This window comes from Ornithorhynchus anatinus, chromosome 13 (assembly GCF_004115215.2).
Source record: "Ornithorhynchus anatinus isolate Pmale09 chromosome 13, mOrnAna1.pri.v4, whole genome shotgun sequence".
Lineage (NCBI taxonomy): Eukaryota > Metazoa > Chordata > Mammalia > Monotremata > Ornithorhynchidae > Ornithorhynchus > Ornithorhynchus anatinus.
The window spans coordinates 6,398,948-6,416,616 of NC_041740.1; the positions used below are offsets into that span (position 1 = coordinate 6,398,948).

The window sequence follows — 17,669 nt, forward strand, 5'->3', positions numbered from 1 at the left end:
GTAACACAAAGGCAAAGGAGTTTGGGTCTACCCAGGTCACCCCCCAAAATGTTGGTCTCCAAAGCTTTATATTTAAAAAAATATGAACTCCTATTTATTCTAAACTTGATTAGTATAGAGTAGGATTTATGAGGGCATGAGATATATTTGGATAAACATGGTACACATTGATATTTATCACTAATGATAAGTTTAAACAGAAGGTCTTGCACAGGTCATAAGCCTCCTTCTTTTCAACATGAAAGCTACAGCCATATAACAGCAAATTGAATTGTATGCTTAAGAGAGTTAAAGAAAAATCCTAGTGGGATATCAAACCTTCTTGGTGCAATGAACAATCTGAGGCCGCTCTCTCCAAGTACTGGTTTTAGCCACTTAGTTTAACATTGTGGAACACTAATTGGTAGTATGTTGTTCTTAATTCAATCCATCAATCAGTGGTATTTAATGGAGCACTTACTGCATGCAGAACATGGTACTGTTTGACAGAGTACAATACGGTTGGTAGACATATTCCCTGCCCACAAGGAGCTTACAATCTAGAGCAGAAGACTGATATTAAAATAAAATGACAGCTATGCTGACATTATGGGGTTTTTATGGTATTTGTTAAGTGCTTACTATGTGCCAGGCACTGTTCTAAGCACTGGGGTAGATACAAGCTAATTGGGTTGGACACAGTCCATGTCCCACATGGGGCTCACAGTCTTAATCCCCATTTTACAGATGTGGATGCTGAGGCACAGAGAAGTGAAGTGACTTGTCCAAAGTCAACAGCAGACAAGTGGAGGAGCTGGGATTAGAACCTAGGTCCTGACTCGCAGGCCCTTGTGCCATCCACTACACCATGCTGCTTCTCATTGAGTTCAAACACATTAAAAAAAAAAACACTATTTGTTTCTCTTATAGGTTTTTCTAGTATCTGAAAACACTCTACATATACTGAGATGTGTATTTAAGAATAACAGAACCTAGAGTTTAAAGTTTCAATGTCTTCCATAGATTCCAAAAAGGGCAGAAAAAACTTGATGCTTAGAAAATGCAAATAGGAATAAAGAACTAAATTTACTAAGCTAAATAAACGCTTAAGGTATTTCATAGGCTCTCCATTTTGTTGCCAATAGCTTAACAAAAAATCAGATCTTATCCATTTCAGTCTTCCAGTTTGACTCTCTGAATAGACTGACGAAAACATTCTAGCCAAGCATACAATACCTAACTGCCTGCATTAGATAAAATGTTCATTTTTGTCATAGAAGTATTCAAATTATACCATAAACACAAATCTTTTGCCAGCCTAGAATTTTCCACAGCAAATATTTCACAGTGGCTAACTAACATCAAACACCATGAACAATAATAATTACTCTATCATATCTTCAAAGAGTTACACTGAACAAGCCTTTGTGTGTTTGCTATACGAAAGCAACCTACCAACAAAGCTTCCCTAAACAGAGCTTGGCCTACAAAAATGGTTTAAAAAAAAAAATGAATAAAATATTTTTATCAGCTGTCGGAATCTCCTTTATTTCATTTTCAAATGCTTCTGCCCTTCTATTTATTTACTAACATCTGCACCCTAGTCTCTTTGCTTGATTTGAGCTTATGATGTATTTGGCCTTCCTTCAAGTATTTCTCTTTCTAGTTTTTAAGATGTCATGAGACACTTAATTTTAGAAGTTACATAAGCTTGGGGGTTTTGAGAGAGTTGGAAGGGGAATTCTTTGAAAGAGAAACAGGACTGAGGTTTGGGAATTGGGTATTTAAATTCTAATTCCTACTCTGCTACTAATTCCCACAGCAATATATGTAACCACCATAGACATCAAACTTCTAGATGTAAAATGAAGACAACATACATTGTAGGGTAGTTTGGAGGAATCACAGTTTTTCAAAGCCTATTCAATACATCCTAGAGGGGCATTTATTAGCATTTTTATGCTACTTGTTTATCATACAACATCCTAACATATACTAGCCAGTTCAACCGCAAGATTCATGAAATCAATTCAGTGATACGATACCTCCAGTACTTCTCTCAAATAAGATTCTGTCTCACTTTCAAGTACCACCAAAGGAATGTGGTATATTAAGTGGCTTTATTTGCACTACATAATTGATATCTCGATGTTTTGCTACCTCTTGAAGGCTTACGTTATTAAGTTAACTTAGGTACTATTTTCATATCTCTAGCCCTGAGATGAAAATTTGTGGTTCAATTGCAGCTATTTAATATAGAGCTATAAATTTAATACTTGTATCCTTCAGTTCGAAGATCTAAGATTATCAATAATTAATGCATTTGGCACACATTTAACAATTTTGGAGTTACAGGCAGAAAGACAAATATACAGCCTGTTTTTAATGCTATATCTTTAAAAATAGCTCAACACTACTGATTTGGATATTTTGAAAAGGACTTTCAAAATCTCACACGGATTCTGGGGAGAACAGGTAACGAAAATAAAAACATGGTAATGCAATGAGAAAGCCAATTGAACAAGATAATCAATCTCCTTTTTTCTTTATCAAAAGATTTGGCCACTTAAAAAACAAAAAACAAAAAAATCCTATTTCTGGAGATGCTAGCATTTAGGCATCAACTGACCTCAAAAAAAAAAAAAAAGACCCAAACAGACTTCCTTTGGTTAGCCAAAGGAACCTTCTGAATATATTGCTATCAAATGAAGGTTAATGGTTTCTCTTGATTCATGGTTCTATGAAATCAAGAACTCTGAGTAGTGGCTGCAGCACAATCAAAAAGGTTAATGAAAATTTGCAAAGGTGCAAAGACTGGTTCACTTAAAAGCCTTTGTTTAAAATGCACTGACACCCAGCAGAAAGGGGGCGCACATGTTTGCAGGGCTGAGATGACCTCCGTAACTGCAAATTCCTAATGCTACTACTAAAGGCCCAAAGGAAAGGAACACGACCCCAGGTCAATAAAATTCTCCCTTCTACTGCCATTGTTCAACCAAGCAACCCTTAAGTTTCGCATTGAGTAGGGGGTTTTTGGGGGGTGCAGAATGGAACGATTTGCTGCATGGGCTATTTGCTGCTGTTTGTGTTAGACAACTGGGTTACGTTCCGTCTCTGGTGAGAAAGACTGGTTCAAAGTTGGCAAGTCAATTTTAGGATGGGAAAGGAGAAAACTACATTTCCCAGCAGCTGGTGGGAGTTTCTGGGATGGGTGGAGTCTAACACCCACCTCTTGCATACAGCTAAATCTTCATAAGGTGTTGCAAAAACCTCTAAAACTCTTCTTCTGCCCATTACCTGGACCCTCTGACATTGGAAAGAGCAGGTGGTTTTGGGAGTTCTGACTGGCCTAGGGGCACACAGTGTGTTCTCCCTCTGCTTCATCAGCATTTACGGGAAAACTGGCTAGAGTGTTATGATCTAATTTAAGTTAAATTTCTTCCATCCCTTCTCCAATCAAAAACCTTAGTGTGAAAGGCACCCATGTGTTCTCGGTTTTAGTCTGAACTAATGTCCTGCTTCTGGCCTGGAACCCTCCCTCTATATATCCGACAATTACTCTCCCCGCCCTCAAAGCCTTATTGAAGGCACATCTCCTCCAAGGGGCCTTTCCTGACTAAGCCCTCATTTCCTTTTCTCCCACTCCCCTCTGCATCATCCTGTCTTGCTTCCTTTATTCACCACCCTCATTCACACCAGCCCTGCAACACTTATGTACATATCTGTAATGTCTTTATATTAATGTCTGTCTCCTGCTCTAGACTTTAAACTCATTGGGGACACGTACTGTGTCTGTCATAGAGTACACTCCTAAGTGCTCAGTACAGTGTCCTGCACATAGCAAACACTCAATAGATTGATAGAGCCTATCTCCTATTCAATCCTTAAAAATGTAGTTTAAACCCAATTTGTCTAATTTCCATTCAAATCTCCTTTTGCAGTTCCTTCAACTGTACTTGAATAAATGGTTTCCAGCATCATTTTATTTGGGAAAATGTTTCGGCACTGTACTCTAAGGCTTCCATTCAGATCCTGGCCAGACTCTTTATCCTCCCCTCATCCTGCCGGGTTTTGGAAGGAAAGGCAGTTTTACCCCTTATTCAGTTAGTTCAGCATGAACGCCCCAGACTCCCAAATCACACGAGGCCCGTTGTTTGGGTGGTAGTTTTTGGTTTGTTTGTATTACAGATGTAAAAGAGACTTTTCTGGACAAAGCATATGTTACATACATACCATTTAGTCTCCTCTGGAGTGCTTCTTCCTCTAGAGTAATAATGTAAATTTGTTCATCTAGGTCTTCCAGGATCTACATTTAGAAATACAAACATTCTAATAAATAAATGTTAAATAAATCCAAGTGTCATGTTTTAGTTTATTTAGGAGTAATAGTAGGTATTACGCATTTACTGTGCAGAGCACTGTAATAAGCATTGGGAAAGACTACATAGGTGGGAATTAGAGACAGTAGCTCTGCTTAAGGAGTCACTGAAACATTAAGCTCACACAATACCAAAACTGCTTCTTGCTATTATGCTTTTTTATATAAAACATTTGGTGAATGGGTTTATAAGTTCTACAAGAATAAATCAGTTCCAGTTTAAAAATTGAGCTTTAATATTATGAATTATACACCTGTATCTTCCACTGAAAAGCTGAAACTGTAAAAACCTACAGCTTTCTGGGTGGCTCTATACCCTTTTTAAACAATCATTCTTTGAAACACAATAATAATAATGATGATGGTATTTGTTAAGTGCTTACTATATGCCAAGCACTGTCCTAAACAATGAGGTAGTTACAAGCTCATCAGAATGGACACAGTCCCTATCCCACACAGGACTCACAATCTTAATCCCCATTTTATAGATGAGGTAACTGAGGCACAGAGAAGTGATTTGCCCATGGTCACCCAGCAGACGTGTACTTTCCTTGGACAAGTACAACTAAGTGGCATAATCTCTGCCTTCTAGGAATCTATACTCCTTACTTTTTTGACCATTTAATCAATCAAATCCAAACAGGTTAAATAGTTTATAAGCAGATGATGCTAATCACAATCCCCAAGATGTCTAAACAATTAGAGACCCTAAAATGTCCATCTTCTGTGCTAAGCCTGAAACACAACCAGAGAAAAACAACTAGCCATTTCAATCAGAAGGGAGTGTGAAGGAAGTATCAGGATTTCCCCAGCACCTGAGGTCTCAGCCTGACAGAGATCAGGCTTAAGACCTTGTGGCTATCCAATGGGAAGAAAATGTTTCAGGGAAACATGGAGAAGCAGCTGGTCTTCTGATTGGTTTGCAGTAGTGAGGGAAATCAACTCTTTGAGACCTGAAACAGGCAAATGGCCCTATAAAAGCTATTGCTTGTTCAAAATGTTTCTGATGTTCCTTTCTGGTCTAAGTTTTGCTAGAGGACAGGGACTGTGTAGGTGAAAGTGGCATATGGCTAAAAGAATGCAAGCTTTTTAGGACTACAAAAACCACAGGCCAAAAATTAAAATAAACAATTCCAGAGGATAAATTTTAATATGATTCTCACACTTATTTAAAAGAAAATAAGTGGATAGTCAAACAAAAACATGACCAAGGACCCTCATTTTAAAATCTGGCAATCTGGAATCAAAGTAATTTACACAGACAAATGAAAGATATCAAAATGCAATTACACTTAGATTAGAAGATTAAAAGAATTGCAATGAAATACTTACCGTTGGCTTCACCAACAGCTGACCCATCACCGTAAACATTCGTGAAAGCCCAACTGGTGTACATACTGCAGAGAATGAGGTATTCTTAATAAAAATAGTTTCAGCATGGATTAGGCACTACTTCTGCATTTCTCAATCAAAATAATGTGCTCAGAGTAACTCGCACTGAAGCTATATTTCCCCCTACAAAATTGCTCACCTAAACTTATATTAGTTCTTTTTGTGTCAGGTACACTAAAACCCCTAGCACAAATCCTGCTGCTGACAGGAGTGAGGAAAAATAGTGCCCAAGCTGCTATATATCACCTAACATAAAACCTCTGCATAAACGAAGGGACCCAGAGTTCATTTAAAAAGGGCAGGTCTATCATACCGGCTAGAAAATAAAAGTTGGATAATGGAAGCAATTTTAAGTTCAGCAGAAATCATCACTGAACATGCTGATTATGATTGAAGTACCCAGAGTGACTGCAGTTGGTTGGGAAAAAAAAACAGTCTAGACTGACTTCCACATGAAGGATTTAGCTTTGAGAAAAAGAAGACGTGTATCCTTTGGAAAATTTGATGGACCATCTAAACCATTTGATTTAATCATGTTAAACATGGTCAATAAGAAACTTGAAAACATGCTACTACAGAAAAGAAATAGAGGAATTTAGCTCCTACTCTCTTAATCAAGAGGGTGCTTAAATGTTAATCAGCTAGAGGCACAATAGCCTCCCATGATCAAGGTGCTGAAGAGAACTGATTTACCATTAGTGGGTTTTTTTGCTCTTTTTAATGGTATTTAGTGCCAGGCACTAAACGTACGCACTGGGATAGATAGATGCTAATCAGGTTGGACACAGTCCATGTCCCACAAGGGGCTCTCCGTCTTAATCCCCATTTTACAGATGTGGCAGCAGGCACAGATAAATTAAGTGATTTGCACAAGGTCACAAAGCAGACAAGTGGCAGAGTTGGGATTAGAACCAGGTTCTTCTGATACCTAGGCCCATGCTTGCTCTACCCAGCAGGCCACGGTGTTACTTCTACGTCAAGGAGGCTATGTATTTTGCAGTTATGAAAACTCAGTGTGGTATGTTATGTCTGATGCTGCACACAGGAGCAAGACCGTTTCTTCCAGTGTATCCAGACAGACATTCATTGTTGGAAGAACTTTGACTAATTCTACCCAAAATGTATAATGAAATATCCACTTTCTGGAGACCTGACAGTATACTGAATAGATCTGATGACTCAGTCTTCTCACTGAAAAACCTGGGATAACTGCCTCCTACCCAGCCAATCGGATGCTCAATGTTAACTGAACATTGCCTGCTTTCAGTTGCTTAAGAAAAGTGCTATATACAATTACTACAAACAGGTGCTGTCCCCACATCCACAACCCAGACCACCAAAATGAAAAACAGAAGCGGAGTGGAGTTTCGCTGCTGGGAGAGAGGGGAAGGGACTTGAGTTTACAGTGTGAAGAATATTGCAGTACATCCCACAGTACATCCCAAATCAGGAAGTTTCCTAGGAATAAGAGGGGTAGCAATCAATCCTACTTTATAATGATTTTCAAAATCCCACTTTGTTTAGGTTAGTAAAGGCAGCATTTACAGTAAATGGATATGTTTTTATTTCAGGTTCCAGGATATGCCGAAATGCAATATTTGAAAGAAAAAAAATCAATTGTACAGTTTCCATTCAATTAATGAATATACGAGTTTTAAAGCCTTTTTTGTGCTTTCTCTGACTGTGAAGACTGGTAATATAAGGAACGTACCTAAAATAGTAATTTTTTATTCATTCTTTTAACCATTACCTATGTACCTGCAAAAATTGAAACTCAAGAGCACAAAAGCCAGAAGGGCTGATATCACTTCAGCACAGGTGCAAAGATGCACAACAAACACTAGGCTAGTTTGGGTAAAAAGGTAATAACCAGTCTAATTTCCTCAAGCTAGCTACGTGAAATATATTTATGGTTTGGGGAGCTCTCTCCCCAAAGTCATGCTTCTACCAAGAAAGAACGACTTTATTAGCAGAGACAGGGCCAACTTCAGAGGCAGCAGCTGTCAGCAAATATCAGGGAGGGCTGGGAGAGGGGGTGGGGAAAAAGGGTGAGTTGGCTTCAGGGGTTGGGCACTCTATGAAAGATGGAAGCTAATAGAGTCAGGGGACTAAGGTAATGGCTTTGAGAGTTCCTGAGTTCCAGATGAGAGAGGCCCAAAGATAATATTCAGTGCCTGACTTAAAAGAAACAAAAAAGAGAAAAAAAGGTCATTTCAGCTCGACTTTGTTGCTACAGACCCCAGAAAGTGCTCTGCAGGAGGGGAAGGAAACCCTAGTGGCTAGAGCACAGGCCTAGGAGTCAGAATGTCATGGGTTCTAATCCTGTTTCCGCCACTTGTCTGCTGTGTGACCTTGGGCAAGTCACTTCACTTTTCTGGGCCTCAGGTACCTTATCTAGAAAATGGGGATTAAGACTGTGAGCCCCATGTGGGACAGGGACTGTGTCCAACCCGATCTGCTTATATCTACCCCAGGGCTTAGGACAGTGCCTGGCACATACTTAAGTGCTTAACAAATACCATAATTATTATTAATTATTATTATTATTAAAACCGGAACTGGGCTGAGTCTGTTACCTGACTCCTCTTACTCTGGGTGATTCCTGTTTGATCTGGTTGGGTTGTAATCAAAAGTATCTTGAGAAGGATTTGCCTTGGATTAACACATCTCTGGAATTACGATGAAGTCTCGGGAATTGAGGTAATTCTCCAGACTTCTCAGGAAACCTCTGAACTTGCACCTTAACTGACATATGTACAATACATACCTCAGACAGACTCAGTGTCCCAGGCAAGTGCAGGCACCAATCCCCAAAAGAATCCTCTCCCTTCCTTTTCTCCCCTACCCATTCCACTCTTACAAGAACCATCAATACTCCTGAGCTCAAGGGAATGAAGATTCTCCCTAAGGCCCATCTTACTCTAGAAGGCATTTCCAGACTTCGACAGGTGGCAACCCATCTAATTTGGGCCAGGATTTGACTACGACATTAAGATAACTGAGTCACCAACTAGGGGAACCTCACAATGAATAAATGCCTTTTTTTTTTTTTTTAAGAAGTCAAGAAAACTGGAACTCAAACTGTGAGGACTCTTGAGAAGTGGGGAGAAGCTGAAAAGGCCCCCTAACAAAAATTTCCACCCTGGGCCTGCCAACTGTTCACATCAAGGTGCTCTGTAGCACCTCCCCATCCTCCAAGTCACATAACCCATCCAGAGATTCCTAGTCAAGCCCTGGCCCGGGGTGCATTTCTAGGCTTCATGTTTCCCACCAAGGCACTGCACTGGGAGAAAAAAAAATCAGCTCTTTGCAATACCCGCCCTGGTGCTCAGGAGGTATCACTGTATATAATGAGGTGTATATCTCCTTGATTCTATTTATTTTGATAATGTTGTTTTCTTTTGTTCTGTTTTGTTTCGCTGTCTCCCCCATTTAGACTGTGAGCTCTTCATTGGGCAGGGTCTCTAACTGTCGCTGAATTGTACATTCCAAGCGCTTAGTATAGTGCTCTGCACATAGTAAGCACTCAATATTGAATGAATGAACTACAGCCCTTCTTGTTCAGGGTTTAAAATGACTGGAGCCACTTATCTAATTACTAGATGAGAGCGATTCAGATACACACACAGACTGTAAGCTTGTTGTGGATGGGGAACACGCTGACTAACACTGTTGTATTGTACTCTCCCAGGCGCTTAGTACAATGCTCGGCACACAGTAAGTGCTCAATAAATCCCAAGGATGACGCTGCTGATAGACAGGTGTACCAATAGGTGCCAAAATACTGTGGTGGCTGCCAAGTCACTTTAGCTGAGAATGAGTTGTCTATGTGAAATTCTTGGGTGAGCTTGGCAATGAGCTACATTCTTGCCAGTCTACTTGTTTGTTGCATTCCAGGTCCTGGCAAGAATAAGACTGGCAGGGACGTGCAACTGCAGCTGCCCAAACCGCTACCACTATAATCAATCGTATTTATTGAGAGTTTACCGTGTGCAGGGCACTGTACCAAGCACTTGGGAGAGTTCAGCACAACAATACAAAAGGCATATATCCTGCCCACAATGAGCTTACAGCCTAGAAGTGGAGACAGACAGTAATATAAATAATGGATATGGACATAAGTGTTGGGGACAGGAGGGGCAGAGTGTGGCAGAGAGGATGAATAAAGGGAGGAAGTCAGGGTGACACAGAAAAGAGTGGGAAAAGAGGAAATGAGGGTTTAGGGAAGGTCTCTTGGAGATGTGCCTTCAGTAAGGCTTTTAAGGTGGGCAGAGTAATTGTCTGTCATCTGAAAAGGGAGGATGATCCAGGCCAGAGGCGGGATGTGGATGAAAGGTCAGCGGTGAGATAGATGAGATGGAGGTAGTACGTTCACTGACAATAGAGGAGCAAAGTGTGCGGGCTGGATAGTACTAAGGAAGCAGCATGGCATAGTGGATAAAGCACGGGCCTGGGAGTCAGAAGGTCATGGGTTCTAATCCCAGCTCTGCAACTTGTCTCTGTAACCTTTGGCACTTCTCTGAGCCTCACTCACCTCATCTGTAAAATGGGGATTGAGACTGTGAGCCCCACATGGGACAGGGACTGTGTCCAACCCATTTGGCTTGTAACCATGCCAGCGCTTAGTACAGTGCCTGGCAGAGAGTAAGCGCTTAAGAAATACCACAGTTACTATTAGGAGTAGCAAGGTAAGGTAGCAAGGGGCAGGGTGATTAAGTGCTTTCAAGCCAATGGTAAGGAGTTTCTGTCTGGTGCCGAGGTGGATGGGCTACCACTGAAAGTTCTTGAGGAATGAGGAAATATTGACCGAACATTTTTGCAGAAAAATGTTCCGGCAGCAGAGTGAATTTATGTACATATCTGTAATTTATGTAGTTTATTTATGTTAATGGCTATCTCCCCTCCTCTAGACTGTAAGCTCGCTGTGGGCAGCAAATGTGTCTGTTTATTGTTGCATTATACTCTCCCAAGTGCTCAGTACAGTGCTCTGCACACAATAAATGCTCGATAAATACAACTGAATGAAGTATGGACTGGAGTGGACTCGAGATAGAAGGCAGGGGGTGGTCAGCAAGGAGGCTGTTCCACTAATCAAGGGGGGATAGGAAAAGTGCTTGGATTAATGTGGTGGCAGTTTGGATGGAGAGGGAAGGATGGATTTTAGCAACACTGTCAAGGTTGAACTGACAAAATTTAGTGATAGATTGAATATGTGGGTTGAATGAGAGAGGAGTCAGGGATAACGCCAAGGCTATGGGCATTAATTATTATTAATAATAATATTATTATTATTATTACGGATGGTCATACTGTCTAGAGGAATGGGAAAATCAAGGGGAGGTCAGGGTTTGGATGGGAAGATACAGGGGTTCTGTTCTCAACATGTTACGTTTGAGGTGACCGAAAGGCATCCAAGTAGAGATGTCTTGAAGGCAGGAGGAAATGTGAGGCTTCAGAGAAGGAGCGAGATCAAAGCTGGAGATGGTAGAATTGGGAATCATCCACAGAGAGGTGGCAGTCGAAGCCATGGGGACAACTGAGTTCGCAGGTCTTGGCAGGGGTGTGGGGGAGAGGGGGTGGGGCGGAGAGGACAGTGTGAGGGGTGAGGAGGGGTTGGATGGGAGTCATACCAGTGCGGGGGGGGGGGGGGGGAATGAGGGAAGGCACTGGGACAGGACAACAAGGATGGGAGGAGTTGGATGAATCGACTTCTTCACGTTTCTTCTCAGTCCCCAAACTCTTGGCGATTCGACTGAGGCTCAGCCACTATTTCCAAAGGGCAGCCCAATATGTGGGCATATAGGGACATACTACATGAATAGATTTTGTAAAGTGGTTATCTCCACTTTACAAAATAAGAGGTTCAACATCAATCCTCTTTATATGCTACACAACAATTTTATACCCAACAAACAGGAATGCCTAAGAGCGAAGAAACCACAATTCTTATGAAATCTCTTGCCATAATTAATTTTTCCTTTATACTCAGGTAAATAGAGCTCTAGTGTTAAATAACCACATGAAGGCAATTTACACCACTCTGATTAATACTTACCAAGCAGTAACAAACATCCCATCAGTGATATACAGGAATATAAATAAGGTAGATAGAATTCCCAGAGATCTGTAACAAAAAATAACTGCACTTATTCAGAGTCCATTACATATGCTGTGCTCATGGAAACACGGAGGGAATAGTAAAACTGTCTGCTTGGATCTCTTGAAACTAAATTAAATTGTTGACTCAAATGTGAAATTTCTGGAAAATGATTGAGGAAATAAAAACAGTAATTTGTCTAATTGCAAAATTGTGAGGGCAAAGAAAAAATCTTCAGTGGAATTTCAGAATATCAAGAAATATGATGGAAAATGTTTGGAAAAAAAATCTCTCAAACTTGTGAAGTATGCATACATAAATCAATTCTTAAATTTGCCAAAATACTTGCAGTTTAAAATATTCCAAAGACCAGAAACAAATGAATTATGGGAATTTTAAAATATCTCAAGTGCAAAATTTTCAATCAGTGGCATTCATTGAGTGCTTACTGTGTGTAAAGCACTGTACTAAGTACAATACCAAATTTAATCGACGGTTTCTGCCTACACTGTGATAACATGGTCTGAAGGAGGAAAAAAAAAGTCATACCATATAAAGACTCCATACTGGCAGCATCATTGTCAATGAGAGCAGAAGCCACCCATACTATTCCAAGAATAAGCAGTGCAAGGAGAATTAGCATAACAAGAGTTTCCAAAATGCGTGCTCTTATTCCCTGAAAAACACATCATGAATACAATTTCAAACACTTGATTCATTCAATAATCAACTAAGCTCACGGTACACAAAATTAAATTATTTTAAGGGTAAAGAATATCTTCAAAAAATTAAGGGTTTTAGCTTTTATAATGTAAGGACTCTGGTCTCCTTGAGCCATAGGAAGGAGTTTTAAATGACAAGCTTGGAAATACAATTCTCATTAATTTCATGATTCCATAAAAAAACATTTTTTATCCCATGTGATTCCACAGAGCCATTTTTTAAAGACGGATTACTTTCCTAACACTTTCAGTTGAGAGAGTGGATTAGCAAATTTTTATCTATGATTCCAATCAAAGGAATGGAAACCAATTATGGCAAATAGCCAAATAGCCTAGTTCACATTAAACCTTATATAGGTACAATGCACCAATCTAGTTTAAGACCGAATTTCCCATTGTAATAGCTTCCACACGTTTCCTTACAGTCTACAGGGCCCTCAAGTGTGCAACTAAAGAATTGCTCATTTTTCTCTGTTCACATACTGGAATCGCCTAAATCGCATGGATTACATCATTGTTCTATACTGCATAGGCATTCGTTCAGGATTCTGGGAATACGCATTTTTATCTCTTTTTTCTTTTTTTCAACAGAATAGTATTCTACCTTTGTTTTCAGGATTATTTCCTCAGAACACAAACTGGCAATATTTTGGAAACAATAAAACAAATTCTGACTTCACAATCAAAAGGATCAGTGGTTAAAACCTTGTTCATTAAAACTAAATAAATTTTCTTCCCTGGACCCCACAACACCAAGGAAGAAAAATTGGTGTCCAGATTATGCTTTTTCTAAAAGACATGAAAAGAAATAAGGTAATCAGAACCTAAATGAGAAGAAAATTACTGTTGCTTTAAAATTATAGTGGTTTAAACTATGACATCATCTAATTTGGCAAGCACTGAAATTGGGTTGCATTTACATTTGAAATTCAGAATAAGTTTGAAGGAATAAGCATCTGAAGAACACTTTGATTATGAGTAAAGTTAATTTCTAATTTTAAATTTTCAGCTATTTCAGAAAAATTAAGTCAAGTCGGTGTCAATAATTTCTGAGAAAACTAAGGAACAATATCTATTGCTGCAGGATCAAAAATCCCCCAGGCGGCTAAAAACTGTTGGGTAACGAAGCCCTTCGCCATCACTATGGAGTATCCCTGGAAGCAGGATAAACAGCATTTTCTTGATACATTTCCAAGGTTAACTCTCCCGATCTCTCCCTCCTCCCAAGGGATCCAACCACTTTTTAAACACCTATCCTGGGTGCGAGATCCCACTTGACTTCCACCCCAACAGTTAAAACCTGGGAGTGACCAGTGGGAACTACAGCGTTAGTCACACCTGTATTTGCCTGGTGGGTGGATAACACCCGAAAGAGGTGCAAGTCATAATCTTGTCCCTCAAGAAAAATGTGATTTTTTTCCCCCCAAAATTAGGACTCCACCAAGCCATGCACCTTGCAATACATGTCGATATACATAGGAAACTGAATGCTTCATCTGACAAGCGCGCATTAAAGAACTGTGAGGTGCTAACCTCTCAGGATTAATTAGCACAAGCACGCTCTTCTGTTCACAAAATGACCATCTTGCCTAGTGGAATGGGTTGTAGTATTAACTGACCTGCCTGATGAACTTTGGGGATGTAGTGTTTATATCCATTTAGCACTTATCAATCTAAAAGCACTTTTTGGAGTCTTCAAGCAGGTCTCAAGAAAAGATGAGCTGGGAATGTAAACTTTTGGCAACCACCAAAGATACAACCAAAATGAGTGCCATGGTAACTCAGAAGATATCAAATGATCAAACCAATAGCCTAAACAATAGGCTGATATTCCTCAAAAAAAAGTTTAAATCACCTTTAGAAAGAATTGCCTAATTGCCTATTTACTCAACTCCCATTCAAGTGGCCTACCTGTCAAGAAGGAAGGGAACACAAATTAAGGGAGTAATAATTGTGAGCTACAGACCCATCTGTAAATGAGGCCTTTTAGAGCAGTTTTTTTAATATTATCCATAAGAAACAAAAACAAATCAAGAAAAAAGAGAAATAAATGGAAAGCATATTTGAAAATCAGAGTATTACCATGGTTGGTCTTTGACTAGCATATTTCAGACTTGTTAGGGAAAACGGTGGACATTCTAAGCCATTTGTAATCTAGTTAGTTTACTGAGGGAGGCACATCCCAGATAATTCCAGGTTTATCTATAATGGGAGATCAGTTACATGTAAACCCCACCCACTTTGCCCAACCCTTAGAAGCAGCGTGGCTCAATGGAAAGAGCCTGGGCCTCGGAGTCAGAGGTCATAGGTTCGACTCCCAGCTCTGCCACTTGTCAGCTGTGTGACTGTGGGCAAGTTACTTAACTTCTCTGTGCCTCAGTTACCTCATCTGTAAAATGGGGATTAACTGTGAGCCTCACGTGGGACACCCTGATTACCCTGTATCTACCCCAGTGCTTAGAACAGTGCTCTGCACATAGTAAGCGCTTAACAAATACCAAAAACAAACAAACAAAAAAACACCCTATACCTCCTGCTAAAATATTTAGCTCAATGTTTCATTTCTTTCAGGTCAATAAAGACAAATTCAGATGTCTTCCCTAGACCTCCTCTCCAAAGCTGGTGACTGGACTAGACACTCACATATAAGATTTTATGAACAGGCCTTCTTCACTTCAATCTTTCTCCACTCCGCACAACATTACCATTCAGTCGCCAACCTTAACTGCCAACTTGACTTCAGCATCCTTCTCCTCAACTCTCCAGGTCACCCCATTCTTCTGCTTCCCATTAAAAATAAAACTACTTAAATTTTGATTCCAGTGCCATCCAGCCAAACATACCTCCCTGACACCCACCTACACTAGCACTCACCCCACCACTCCTCTAGTCAAACAGGCTATTCTCCAAGTCCTCTTTGGAGTGGGATGGTGGAGGAAATGCAGAGTTGGAGGACGGAGTACATTCCCATTTCCATTATTCTGCCTGTTACTTGCCCCATGTTCTCCCTCTTCTTCAGATCGCATTACTCCAGACCCCAATCCTTTCCCTCCAAATTTCTAGGGAAATCTGGAAGAGGATAATAATAATGTTAATAATAATGTTGGTATTTGTTAAGTGCTTACTATGTGCAGAGCACTGTTCTAAGCGCTGGGGTAAGCACAGGGGAATCAGGTTGTCCCACGTGGGGCTCACAGTCTTAATCCCCATTTTACAGATGAGGGAACTGAGGCACAGAGAAGTGAAGTGACTTGCCCACAGTCACACAGCTGACAAGTGGCAGAGCTGGGATTCAAACTCATGAGCCCTGACTCCAAAACCCATGCTCTTTCCACTGCGCCACGCTGCTATACCTGCACTCTCCTATACCTGGATACCTGCTACGCTGCTATACCTGGATACCTGCACTCTCAATCACCAATTCTTTCTAGACACTCCCTGGCTAGATGGCCAGTTTTTAACAAATGACAAGTACAATGACAAAGTGAGAAAGAGATACAATATGTCCATTGTGACACTTTGGGATATAAATGTCTTTAAATTGGAAGACTGGGTGGTGCCTGTATTTTTGACATGAGTATTGCACTGAGAATTTAAATCAAACACCATATATACTCTTTTACCTTGCACCATCTGTTGCCCTAGCTCTTCCTTGGTCTCCTCCCATTATCTGTCCCACACAATTATTAGTGAGATTAAATTGATTAGCTCTCCACCCCGCCCTTCCCCTGTTGACATCATGAACTGTGGAGGGAAACACACAGGTGATTAAATAAGTACATTTTTTTGAAATCCTGATCATGAATTACTATTGCTCTAATGGTGCAAAATAGGTACACAATAAATGTACTAAACATTAACAGATTATAAATACTTTAATCCATCTAGAAATAAAGGACAACAAACCATATTTACTTTGGAATGTAAATTATGAGCAGGGCCAGATTTTGTCCACAGAATAGTTAAGCACAGGTATTCTGACTATTCCACTTTTTAATGGAAAAAAGGGATCAGGAAAAGTATTTGAATTCAATACCAAAGGGAAAAAAATCGATAACACAAATTATAATCAAGAAGCCAGTGAAGAAGTGTTTAAGCAAGCTGAGTTTCATTTCACCTCATTACTATTCTACTACATCCTTAGATAATAGTAGCCTTATTCCCAAGTGTGAAATTCCTTTCATTCTGTAGATTTGTGCCACAACCTTAATGAACTATTAATGCACGTATATTATGATAATGTCACAAAATGCTGCAGCTGTCAAATGACTTAATTTTCAAAGAAGAAATATTAAAAACTATTGGACTAATCTTTCGCAGTCCAGCAGCTTCTCTCCATTAATATTCAGCATGATCATATTCCAGAAACAACCTAGTACACGAAAGCTGAGCAGACAATGCTACCTCTTAAAAATAATTTTACAAAATATTTCTCGCAAATTTGGGCCCTGGAGAAAAAGTAGAAAATTTTAGCAGGGCCCAAAATGATTACTACATTATGAATGATATATCAAATGAATTTCAAATGCATTCCTCAAGTAGTATAGTTTGAAAGCTTTACAGGTTTTTAATTTGCCAGATGTTATACATAATCTAATAGGCTAGAATTCATTTGTGTGGATTTCAATAGATCTGAACTGTGCTTCTGGAATGTGAGTTTGACTTATTCCCAGGGAATAGTTTATTCACCTGGCAGCATCTGGTCTAAGGCAAAGGTAGAAAAAAATATCCCCTTCTGAGAGTATACTAACCCACTCCTGAAACAAGGAGCAACATTTGCCAACCCACACATCTATTTAATATGTCAACCTTTTTCCATGGATGTATGGAATTCAGAAGCCACAATTCTTTCCTACTTGCCTGACACTATGACTTGCCCTTGGTAAATTAGGCTACTTGTTATTTTCAAGGTTGCATATTTTAATATGAGGTGATGATTTCAAAAACTGCCATTAATCTATTCAGCAATCTCTTGTTATAGCACTTTTTCACCATTACATTACTGCCAGTACTCTAACATCACACTGACTCTCCATGGATAATGCTGTTTTGCCTTTTGAATGCATGTGCAATACAAGTGTGTTCTTCTGTGTAACCTCGC

At 39.8% G+C, this 17,669-nt stretch overlaps 1 protein-coding gene across 1 annotated transcript in view; it reads right to left on the bottom strand.

The window, feature by feature from the left end:
• The window catches only part of LMBR1 (limb development membrane protein 1), a 108,533-nt gene that overhangs the window by 25,223 nt on the left and 65,641 nt on the right, over positions 1–17,669 (bottom strand). The window contains exons 6-9 of the mRNA XM_029077776.2: positions 12,396–12,522; positions 11,805–11,873; positions 5,690–5,754; positions 4,213–4,285 (exon numbers count right to left, since the gene is read on the bottom strand). Of these exons, the coding sequence (XP_028933609.1) occupies positions 4,213–4,285; positions 5,690–5,754; positions 11,805–11,873; positions 12,396–12,522 (334 nt within the window). The remainder of the gene's footprint in view (positions 1–4,212; positions 4,286–5,689; positions 5,755–11,804; positions 11,874–12,395; positions 12,523–17,669) is intronic.